Source organism: Somniosus microcephalus, chromosome 13 (genome assembly GCF_052327205.1).
Source record: "Somniosus microcephalus isolate GS21.2 chromosome 13, FLI_Smic_1.0, whole genome shotgun sequence".
Taxonomy (NCBI): Eukaryota; Metazoa; Chordata; class Chondrichthyes; order Squaliformes; family Somniosidae; genus Somniosus; species Somniosus microcephalus.
Genome location: NC_140999.1, coordinates 30,498,097 through 30,510,261, shown reverse-complemented (window position 1 = coordinate 30,510,261; position 12,165 = coordinate 30,498,097). Strand labels below are relative to the sequence as shown.

At 42.0% G+C, this 12,165-nt stretch overlaps 1 protein-coding gene across 4 annotated transcripts in view; it reads left to right on the top strand.

The window, feature by feature from the left end:
• Nucleotides 1-8,797, top strand: part of fzr1a (fizzy/cell division cycle 20 related 1a) — a 56,710-nt gene extending 47,913 nt beyond the window's left edge. For all 4 annotated transcript variants that reach the window (XM_086004719.1, XM_086004720.1, XM_086004718.1 and 1 more), the window contains 2 exons: nucleotides 267-359; nucleotides 6,370-8,797. In XM_086004719.1, the coding sequence (XP_085860845.1) occupies nucleotides 267-359; nucleotides 6,370-6,411 (135 nt within the window). In that variant the 3' untranslated portion in view covers nucleotides 6,412-8,797. The remainder of the gene's footprint in view (nucleotides 1-266; nucleotides 360-6,369) is intronic.
• The last annotated feature ends 3,368 nt before the right edge of the window (nucleotides 8,798-12,165 follow it).

Below are 12,165 nucleotides of genomic sequence, written 5' to 3'. Positions count from 1 at the left end.
TAAAAATATATACGTGAATGTAGATTGCGAGTAGGAGGGTGACCGTGGACTCTGTCGTCACACTTCTCTTTCGAACAATATAGGTTAAATGAGTCTCCCATCAACCCTTTCCCAGTTAGGGAAGTTGTATGGAGAAGAGGAAAAAATAAGTGGTTGGCGAAAGCAAATCTTGTAGAAACCAGTTTTTTTTTTAAAGCTACAAAAGAAATGTACTATTTTATAAAAAAAAATATTGTAAATACACTGAATCCTCTTTTTATCTGCAGGCAATGTCACCAGATGGAGAAGCCATAGTGACTGGAGCAGGAGACGAAACACTCCGATTCTGGAATGTTTTTAGTAAAACTCGTTCAACTAAGGTATATGATATTGTGGGTAGCGGTGGTGATATTAAGGGTATACCAAAAATCTTTGATTTTAGTTGAAGAATCAACAGATCCTGTGTTTGATTAATTGTAAAATTATGCTGTGTAAGAGTTGCTGGTCTGTGGTGGTTTATTGCAACATAGGAATTTACTGTACAGAATGGTAGAACATAGTTTGCTCCTACAGTTCTCCTAATGATTGGTCCCTTAATTTATTAGACAGTTTTGGGAAGAAGCAGAGATGCAGTACTTCCCACACAATTAGAGGAGGAATTGAAAAGGAGCAGAGTACAATATTGCACCAATCTGTCAAACCACCAGCAGCTAGTTGTAAGGCAATATTTCTAGAGGCGAGGGAAGATCATCTGCCATACTTTGTGGTTGGGGAATAGAATATCAATGTCCATAACAACATCTTAGATGCAACTCCTACTTAGCCACTAATCATTGTGATGTCATGGTAATTTCATTATTGCGATAAGCCACCAAGTGAAACACAGAGGAACAACTTACTCCCTTCTCCCTTTTTCACCCAGCTATCTACGTAGGGAACTTTAATAGCCACCATACAGACTGTGGTTAATCACAGTTCAACAAAGATGGTGGTCGGTTACAACGTTGGGTATCTAGTAATGACTATAACCTGATCCACGACCCTAAACAGCATGGCACCTTCCTTGAACTCGATGACTTTCCACACAGTGAACATCAAAGTACAAGGAAATTTTGATGGAACCTCAGGAAAGCCATTGCACTTTGCTTAGAGGCCGTTGAACAAATAATTGTTACTATCCCACAACATAACAACCCAATCAAGGAGGCTTACAAATGCTTTTGTGACACTCTTCAAAGCTCTAAAATCCACGATCTATTGTGCTTTTTACCCCTTGTACACAGTGTGCCTGGACAATGCATTGTTCCATTGAAATCTATGCTGAGGATGGTGTCTTTGCTACTCAAGCTAGTGATTTTTTTTCCCCCCCACCCTGGAAACCACACTGACCAATGATATGAAACTTATGGCGGAGTACTGCCTGAAATGGCGACTTCAACCAAGTACCACAAAGACTGTGTCCTCTGTCTTTCACTTGCACAATGCTAGTGCCTCTCATGAACTTATCCTCAATGGTTAATTTCTTAAAACATGGTGCTCAACCTGTTTACTCGTACATTGCCCTCACCAAATCACTAACCTACAAAAACCATCTACTGAGAAATTCAACTTGAAATAACCTAATTGCCAAACTTGCTGGCTTTGCCTGGGGAGCAAACACCTCCACTTTACACTCATTTGCTCATGCACCCTGCTATTCAGTTTTTTTTTTTATTCGTTCCTGGGATGTGGGTGTCGCTGGCAAGCATTTAATGCCCATCCCTAATTGCCTTTGAGAAGGTGGTGGTGAGCCGCCACCTTGAACTGCTGCAGTCCGTGAGGTGACGCACTCCCACAGTGCTGTTAGGGAAGGAGTTCCAGGATTTTGACGCAGCGATGATGAAGGAACAGCGATAATTTTCCAAGTCAGGATGGTGTGTGACTTGGGAGGAGAACTTGGAGGTGATGGTGTTCCTATATGCCTGCTGCCCTTGTCCTTCTAGGTGGTAGAGGTTGCGGGTTTGGGAGGTGCTGTCAAAGTAGCCTTGGCGAGTTGCTGCAGTGCATCTTGTAGATGGTACACACTGCAGCCACGGTGTGCCGATGGTGGAGGGTGTGAATGTTTAAGGTGGTCGATGGGGTGCCAATCAAGCGGGCTGCTTTGTCCTGAATGGTGTCGAGCTTTTTAAGTGTTGTTGGAGCTGCACTCATCCAGGCAAGTGGAGAGTATTCCATCACACTTGTGACTTGTAGATAATGGAAAGGCTTTGGAGAGTCAGGAGGTGAGACACTAGTTACAGAATACCCAGCCTCTGACCTGCTCTTTTAGCCACAGTAGTTATGTGGCTGGTCCAGTTAAGTTTCTGGTCAATGGTGATCCCCTCCCAGGACATTGATGGTGGGGAATTCAGCGATGGTAATGCCATTGAATGTCAAGGGGAGATGGTTAGATTCTCTCTTGTTGGAGATAGTCATTGCTTGGCATGTGTGTGGTGCAAATGTTGCTTGCCGTTTATCAGTCCAAGCCTGAATGTCGTCCTGGTCTTGCTGCATGCGGGCATGGACTGCTTCATTATCTGAGGAGTTGCAAATGGAACTGAATACTGCAATCATCAGTGAACATCCCCACTTCTGACCTTATGATGGAGAGAAAATCATTGATGAAGCAGCTGAAGATGGTTGGGCCTAGGACACTGCCTTGAGGAACGCCTGCAGTGATGTCCTGGGGCTAGATGATTGCCTCCAACAACCACAACCATCTTCCTTTGTACTAGGTATGACTCCAGCCAGTGGATAGTTTTCCCCCTGATTCCCATTGATTTCAATTTTACTAGGGCTCCTTGATGCCATACTCTCAAATGCTGCCTTGATGTTCAAGGGCAATCACTCTCCCCTGGAATTCAGCTCTTTTGTCCATGTTTGGACCAAGGCTGTAATGAGGTCAGGAGCCGAGTGGTCCTGGCGGAACCCAAACTGAGCATCGGTGAGCAGGTTATTGGTGAGTAAGTGCCACTTGATCGCACTGTCAATGACACCTTCCATCACTTTGCTGATGATTGAGAGTAGACTGATCGGATGGTAATTGGCCGGATTGGATTTGTCCTTTTTATGGACAAGACCTACTTGGGCAATTTTCCACATTGTCAGGTAGATGCCTGTGTTGTAGCTGTACTGGAACTGGCTTCAGCACGACAGCCGGGATGTTGGCGGGGCCCACAGCCTTTGCTGTATCCAATGCGCTCAGCCGTTTCTTGATATCACGTGTGTGATCGCTTAGCTCTGTTTATACCATGCTGCTTCCACTGTTTAGCATGCATGTAGTCCTATGTTGCAGCTTCTCCAGGTTGGCACCATTCACAACTGGATGTGGCAGGACTACAGAGTTTTGATCTGATCCGTTGATTGTGGGATCGCTTAGCTCTGTCTATAGCTTTCACTGTTTAGCATGCATGTAGTCCTGTGTTGCAGCTTCCACAAGTTGGCACCTCATTTTTAGTTACACCTGGTGCTGCTCCTGGCATGCTTTTCTGCATTCCTCATTGAACCAGGGTTGGTCCCCTGGCTTGATGGTAATGGTAGAGTGAGGGATAGGCCAGGCCATGAGGTTACAGATTATGGTGGAGTTTAATTTTGCTGCTGCTGCTGCCTCATAGATGCCCAGTTTTGAGTTGCTAGATCTGTTCTGAATCTATCCCATTTAGCACGGTGATAGTGCCACACAGCACAGTGGAGGGTGTCCTCCCTGTGAAGATGGGACTTCATCTCCACAAGGACTGTGCGGTGGTCACTGCTGCCAATACTGTCATGGACAGATGCATCTGCGGCAGGTAGATTGGTGAGGACGAGGTCAAGTAGGTTTGTCCCTCGTGTTGGTTCTTTCACCACCTGCCGCAGGCCCAGTCTGGCAGTTATGTCGTTCAGGGCCTGGTCAGTAATGGTGCTACTGAGTCACTCTTGGTGATGGACATTGAAGTCCCCCACCCAGAGTACATTCTATGCCCTTGCTACCCTAAATGGTGTTCAACATGGAGAAATACTGATTCATCAGCTGAGGGAGGATGGTAGGTAGTAATCAGCAGGAGGTTTCCTTGCCCATGCTTGACCTGAAGCCATGAGACTTCATGGGGTCCAGAGTCAATGTTGAGGACTCCCAGGCCCACTCCCTCCTGACTGTATACCACTGCCACCACCTCTGGTGGGTCTGTCCTGCCAGTGGGACAGGACATACCCAGGGATGGTGATGGAGAAGTCTGGGACATTGGCTGAAAGGTATGATTCTGACAGTATGACTATGTCAGGCTATTCAGGCTTGACTAGTCTGTGGGACAGCTCTCCCAATTTTGGCACAAGTCCCCAGATGGTAGTGAGGAGGACTTTGCAGGGTTGACTGGGCTGGGTGTGCTATTGTTGTGTCCTAAGCCAGTGCCTAGGTCGCTGCTAGGTGGCCTGTCCATTTTTAAAATTCTTCTTCTTGTTTTCTGTTGCGTAATATTTGCTCCCATTTGGGCTCGCTCCCTGCACACTAAGCTGGTGGATACTAAACTGCATGCTTCTATAAAGCTTGCCCTCGCCTGCTCACATGGTTACAAGTCCTCTGCAACATAGCTCCTCCACATCTTCGTCGTTCGGATGCAGTAACTAAATTGGTGAATCCACTTTGACAATATCATGTTCACTCTGATTTGTTTAATCCACCAATGGCGCGGCTCCCTTCAAGACACCCAATATGGTCAACCTCCTCATCGACTCGCTGGCAGGAAGACTGGATAATGGATGTCCCTATAAATCACCATATTATCTCTGACCCTACATACAGTCAACCATGATTCACCTAGGCCACGTCGTAGTTGGGCACTTCTCAACCGCTTTCAAACTGGAAAGGGAAATTGCATCTCAAATCTTCACCTATGGGGTCTTCATTACAACAAATGGCCTTGTGGACAAATACAAACCATGTCTCACATTGTTGAGTCATTCCTACTAACTAAACATAAGAACATAAGAAATAGGAGCAGGAGTAGGCCAATCGGCCCCTCGAGCCTGCTCCACCATTCAATAAGATCATGGCTGATCTGATCCTAACCTCAAATCTTCTATCACTCTGCATCCACCCGAACCCATGTGATCTCCCGGGAGAGGCGAAAAACCAGATAAAGACCCAATGGCCAATTTGGGAGAAAAAAATCTGAGAAATTCCTCTCCGACCCATCTAGGCGATCGAAATTCTTCCAGGAGATCACTCTGTCCCTATATTTTCTACAGTACTTTACCTTCTGTAAAGGCGATCTCCACCCCAGCCAGGAACAGGAATAAAACCATCTCCTGAAATCTAACACAGAATTAGAACACAGTAGGAGCAGAACCAGGCTACACGGCCCCTGGGCCCACTCCACTACCCACAGGGCCATGACCATTCTGAACCAAGACTCATGTCCAATTTCCTGCCCGCTCCCCGTAACCCTTAATTCCCTTTACTTCTAGGAAACTATCTATTTCTGTTTTAAATTTATTTAATGATGTAGCTTCCACAGCTTTCTGGGGCAGCAAATTCCACAAACCTACCACCCTCTGAGTGAAGAAGTTTCTCCTCATCTCAGTTTTGAAAGAGCAGCCCCTTATTTTAAGATTATGCCCCCTAGTTCTAGTTTCACCCATCATTGGGAACATCCTCACCGCATCCACCCGATCAAGCCCCTTCACAATCTTATGTTTCAATAAGATCGCCTCTCATTCTTCTGAACTCCAATGAGTAGAGTCCCAATCTACTCAACCTCTCCTCATATGACCATCTGGTTGGCCAGGTGCTTTGCATTCTGGTGATGACAATTCTCTAAAATTACTGGAATTTTATACTGAGTCTGCATATGTTTAATACAGGAAACTTTGGTTTATCCGGAGGTTATATGTCCGGAATACTCGATCTAACGGCAAAAATCAAGAGCCGTTTTCTATAAGTTTTTTTAGTTCTCGTTGCTTTTTTTTTCCCCCAGTCAGGCACTGCAAGGTCTGTAGCTATAGCAACAGCTTCAGCTAGAGACGCTTGCAGCTGCAGCTGACTGTTTTGAAGCTCAACAGGGTTTGTTGATTCACACGGAGCTTTTCAGTTCCGTATGTTTCAACATTAACGCTGGTATGTCCGGCACTTTTGATGGTACGGCACCAGCTCGGTCCCGTCAGTGCCGGATATCAGAAAGTTTCCTGTAGTGGAATAATATATGTGTGTGTGTGAAAAGGAAGAAAGGGAAGATCTGCTCATTGTTCTGAAATAGTACAATGCTTTACACTAATCTTAGGCATACAGGATATCGGGCTAGTGGAGCACTAATAAATAAAATGTGAGATAAATAAAACTTTCGGAAAAAATAAAATTGTTTTTATGAACATGGAAACTTTTTTTGAATTGATTTACAGGAATCCATATCTGTGCTGAATCTCTTCACAAGGATACGATGATGATTGAGGAAGTGGTGTGTTAAATAGGGAAAATGCCAACAATCCCATAAATATACAAGAAACTGTTTCATCGTGTTGGTACTGATTTTTTTTTCATTTGGATGGATCTTAGAAAGAGGACATTTTGAAGGATTTTGCTGCTCATTCCAAACAGCTCGAATTTTTAAAAGTATGTTTTCAATTATGTTTGTTTACAAAGAACTGTTTGAAAAGACTGCCAAAGGTTTTGAATTAAGGTCTAGTTGAGAGCTGATATTCTAATTTTCTTGTACAGTTTATATAAAAAGCTAACTACTTTTCACTGTCAGATAAAAATGGCAATGTTGAGAGAAATGTGCACATTTTATTTAGTGCTACCTGTAAATATTTTTCTGTTCGTGTAGGAAAATGTACATTGAATATAAAATTCTGTAGAAATGCAGTGAGAATGCTAAACAAAGCTTGATTATGGAGATAAGCATAATGTTTAAAAATAAACCTGAATATTAGGCTTTCCTGTGTGCCAACATATATATATATATATATATTTTGTAACTATTACAAGGATTTTCAAAATATTAAGCAGGAAGATTACTACTATTAAGTATTTTGTTATTAAAATGTCTGGCTCCTGTAGGTTAACATCATGTTGAACTGCACAAAATAGTAATCTTATTTTAATTAAAATTATGAATTGGCTAAAATTCTAATACTAGAGGTAAAAATCCAATGAAGCATGAACCCCAAAATTTGTTGGAGAGATTAAAAGGTCTTACTGCTTATAATGTTGAAAATGCTTTTGTCTCAAACTGTACAAATATGGATGGAAAAGCACTTGAATTTTTTTAACCTTTTAGTGTCCACCATTACCAAGACCGTTAATTTTTGTACACCTGTTTCTGTTATTTTATACCATCTGTGATCTTTTGTTCAGCTGTAAAACTGCTTTCAGTGTTCTGTAATAGTGAGTGAATGCCTTTCAAGTTGTTTGCATTCTTGAATGAACCTTCTGACGCCTAACGAAAGTGAGTGAAGCTGTTAAAAATGATGTTGCACAACGTGACTGTGTTGATGTCTAATATCTGCACCTAGGATAACATGACATGACAAGTTTGCTGGTGTACAAGTATTTGTTGGTGCATTTCAAAACTGTAATTGCACAGTGTTTCTGAAAGTCATCTGTTCTAATTAAAACTGAAAATCCAAATATACTTACTACTACATATTGTGGATTGCTTTCACAAAAATATTTATAGTATTTACTGCAATACTTCATCATTCATGACCTTTACAATAATTCAGGACCTTACAATAATTCAGGACCTTTGCAAAAATTATGAACTAGAAATTTAGGTAGATGCTGCAGAGAAACGTTTTAGTCACTTTCCTTGATTTACATCAGGTTACAATAATGCCAAGTCAGAGGAGACTCTGTGTTAGAGTGGGTAATAGAAAATAGTGTGTCTATCTCCTGTATTCAAATCCAGCTTCAACAGGATAAAAATCTTCCCTTTGATTTGAGAAGTCTAAATGTGTGGGCATTGATTTTGTTTCCAGTGGTCATGACTACACAGGTTAAAGTAGTCCATAATTTTAAAAAAACTTCTGGAAATCACTTGCAGTTGATCAGAATAGATGGTGAGGTACGTTAGGTTGGTGAAGTGCTTCTCAGTTTGGACTTTCACCTTGTTGAGGCAATGTAGGAGGAACATTACATAACATCTGACCTCGGGATCCTTGGAGCTGTTGCTGGACGTAAAAATGAATAATGTTCCCTTCCCTGCCATTATCATTTCCCTTATTTTGAGCATGACAAATTTCAGTGCTACTTGGTATTGGCGATCACGTAGTGATTTTAAATTGACAGATGAATGACTTTTGTTAAGTTTTGTTCCCATTTTATGAATGATAGAAGTCTTTCCGGGGGAGATGAGAAATACTGTTTAAAATGGGATTACTTAATACATGTAATAACACACGTTTTACAGTGTCAGTTGTCACATCGCAGGATTTCAGTGATGCATGTCATAGTTGTCTCCTCATAAAGAATACTGTCGCTTAGCTGGCATGCTGCATTTCCAAAGGTGTATGAAACTGCTGTAAATGTGGTGCACAGTGAGAACTGAGCGGGGTTGGGTGCTATTTATGATAAATGCTTCACAGCTCTGTAATACTGCCCTTACTGACTAACTAGAATCCCAATATCTGCCTGTTTACTATTTGCCAAATTATTATCTGTGCAGAATATCCAAGAGTTTATAACAAGTTATGTATTCAAATATATGTATTCATTTGTGAGGTGTTACAAAAAGATGTTTAACGCATTGGATAGTAGTATATCATTATGATAAGTTATACAGCTATTGAAAACAAAACCTAAGAGGCATTAAACATAAAGAAGACCTTTCATTGATGTGTTTTATTTGAAAGAATTAAGTTCTGAATAGTGATTCTATATAAATATTTGGAGGGTAAAAGCAGTGTATCCACTAGTTACATGATTATTTGGTCCACTTACCGATTCTTTTTAAAACAAAAGATTATTGTGGTAATGTAGAGTGTGTGAGAAAATTTGCAAAGAAGAGTCAAAAGCACTCTCTCTGGGTTGGTAGGTTCCCAGAACAGTGAGTTTCTGCAGAGCAGAGGCAACATGCATCCCCGCAGCCGGGGAAGGAAAATCAAAATATAACAGTGGGGACACTGAAAATACTGATGGTTCTAATCAAGTTCACTGGGTGAAACTTATGCACAAAACTACCTGAATTCGATGTGCTGCTGCCTTACACATCTTGTAAAGGGCAAAGTGTGTGTAACCAATTAAAAAATTAGCTTCATTCTTTGATTTATTTTTTTTCAAAATCAGATCAACTTTTATTGTCATTGTTAGTGCACAAGTGCAGTACAACGAAATGTAGGCTTGCGGCTCCCGAGAGTGTACATTTAGATTAAGACATTTAAACATTCAACATACATTTGGCTTGTAATACATTAACATAAACATAACCATAATAAAGTGCATTGGCAGATGTGCAGGCTTTAGAGTTTATTTGTGGAGTTCAGTAGGATGACAGCCCTGGGAAAGAAGCTGTTCCTAAATCTGGTTGTTCGGGTGCGAATGCATCTGTAGCGTCTCCCAGATGGCAGGAGGGCGAACAGACTGTGGCTGGGGTGGGTAGGGTCTTTGATGATGGACCGTGACCTCCGTAAACAGTGTTTCAGTATATGTGGTCTATGGTCGGTAGCCGGGTGCCGGTAATGCGTTGGGCAGTTTTGACTACCCGCTGCAGGGCTTTCTGGTCATATTAGCTACAGCTGCCATACCATACTGTGATACAGTTTGTCAGGATGCTCTCTATTGTGCAGCGGTAAAAGTTAGAGCGGATCCGGGGTGACAGGTTACATCCCTTCAGCCTCCTTAGGAAATATAGGCGCTGCTGGGCCTTCTTCACCAGAGAGGAGGTATTGAGGGACCAGGAGAGGTCTTCCGTGACGTGGACTCCGAGGAACTTAAAGCTGTCCACCCTTTCCACCACAGCCCCATTGATGTGGATGGGGGTGTGACTTCCGCCTTTAGACTTCCTGAAGTCCACAATGATTTCTTTGGTTTTCTTGATGTTAAGGGCCAGGTTGTTATCGGCGCACCACTTCACGAGATGCTGGACCTCCTCCCTGTAGGCTGACTCATTGTTGGTGATCTGGCCTACTACTGTGGTATCATCCGCAAACTTGATGATGGTGTTGGAACCATGAACAGCCACACAGTCGTGGGTGAAGGAGTAGAGGAGGGGGCTCAGCACACATCCTTGTGGGGCCCCCATGTTCAGGGTCGGGGGGGGGGAGGTGTGGTTACCTAATTTGACAGACTGGGGTCTGTTTGTTAGGAAGTCCAGGGTCCAGTTGCAGAGGGAAGTGTTCAGGCCAAGAGTTTGGTGGCCAAACTCTAACACTTTAGCTTTTAACCTGAGTACCAACTGCAGACCTATATTTTGTATTTTCCTTTATAAAGAGGAGAGACTGAACACTAATGATCCAATTCTAAAGCTGCTGTCCTGGAGGAATATGTCAAAGCAATCCTTAATCTAAGTACTATACAGACACATTGTATGGCTAAGGAACAATGCTTCTGTGGTGATTTTATTTTTGCAAGCCTCAATATTACCTTTTAAACAAACTCATGTGAAACTCCTGGCCAACAAATGAAAACAAAAATAGTACTATACTAAATAATACAATATGTTTTTGCTGTGCTTTAAAGACAATCATAAGTATTGTGTCTCATTCTGCGGAGTAATATTTAGCTGTTTGGAAAAAAAGTAAGTAAAGGTAGGAATGCAAAAAGGCCATTTGGCTCAAGCAAGTCATCCCTCAAGCACATTAACTCCCTCCATCTTGGCTTCTAATAGTATTTTAAATAGCTTTATTGTTTTGACTTTCTTAACTTGCTTGGTAGATTATTTCAAATGTATATTACTGAGTACATATGTTTTTCCTGATACCTAGATGGCCTGGCCATGATGATGGAATAAGAACCATGCAGCAATTTCTGTAGCTTGTGTAAGCACTATTAATATGATGGATTGGAAAATCTAGGTTTCTAACTGTTGTTTTAACACCAGCGGTAACGAGTTTAAAATTAGAGTGACTGCTGCCAACGACCAGAAGCTGTGCAGAAGCGTACTGCACATTCATCTGGAACCAGAAGCATGATGTTTCTGGGTTTTTTTCCCCCCAGGGCCTGCTCCCACCCCAGCATTTTTTTCAAGAATCCCGCTCCTCTCTGGCATTTAAAAAAAAACACGACATTTTAATGAGCCTGCTCCTAGAACGAGCTGGAAGCGCACATGCTGTGTAGCATGCTTCTACGCAGCTTCCGGTTCGTTGGCAGCAGTCGTGTCCTTTAAAATTATTGGGTTACCACCAGTGCTTAATGACGCTGATCAGAAAATCAAGGCTATAGTGTCTGAGTATCAACTGATTTTAGGTAGCATTATAATATAGTCTACTCTTGATAATTTTTAAAAAATGAATAAATTTTGAATTATCCAATAATTTGAATTAAGCAATTTAAATCTCCTTGGATGAGATGGCTGTCCTGTGAGGAGAGATTGAGTAGAATTGGCCTATATTCACTGGGGTTTAAAAGAATGAGAGATGATCTCATTAAAATGTATAAAATTCTTAAAAAGCTTGACAGGGTAGATGCTGAGAGGCAGTTTCCCCTGGCTGGAGAGTCTAGAACTAGGGGTCATAGTCTCAGGATAAGGGGTCGGCCATTTAGGACTGAGATGAGAAATTTCTTGACTCAGAGGGTTGTGAATCTTTGGAATTCTCTACCCCAGAGGGCTGTGGATGCTGAGTCGTTGAGTATATTCAAGACAGATCGATTGATTTTTGGGCACTAAGGGAATCAAGGGATATGGGGATAGAGAGGGAAAGTGGACTTGATGTAGAAGATCAGCCATGATCTTATTGAATGGCGGATCAGGCTCGAAGGACCTTATGGTCTACTCCTCCTATTTCTTATGTTCTTAAATAAGATAGCAATGGAAATTTAGTGATCATTTTAATTAAGCAACTTTGAATTAAGAGGACCAGATTGTAGCACCATTAAATAATATTGATGTGATGTGAAACAATATTAACTTCAAAGAAAACTGAATCTGTCTCTTTCTTCTCTCCTTCCCTACCATTTAGCCACCTGTTCCTGTGTCCGACGTTTTATTTTTGTGACACAGCCAATCATTTGCAGATCTACAAGGTGCTGCATCCACTGAT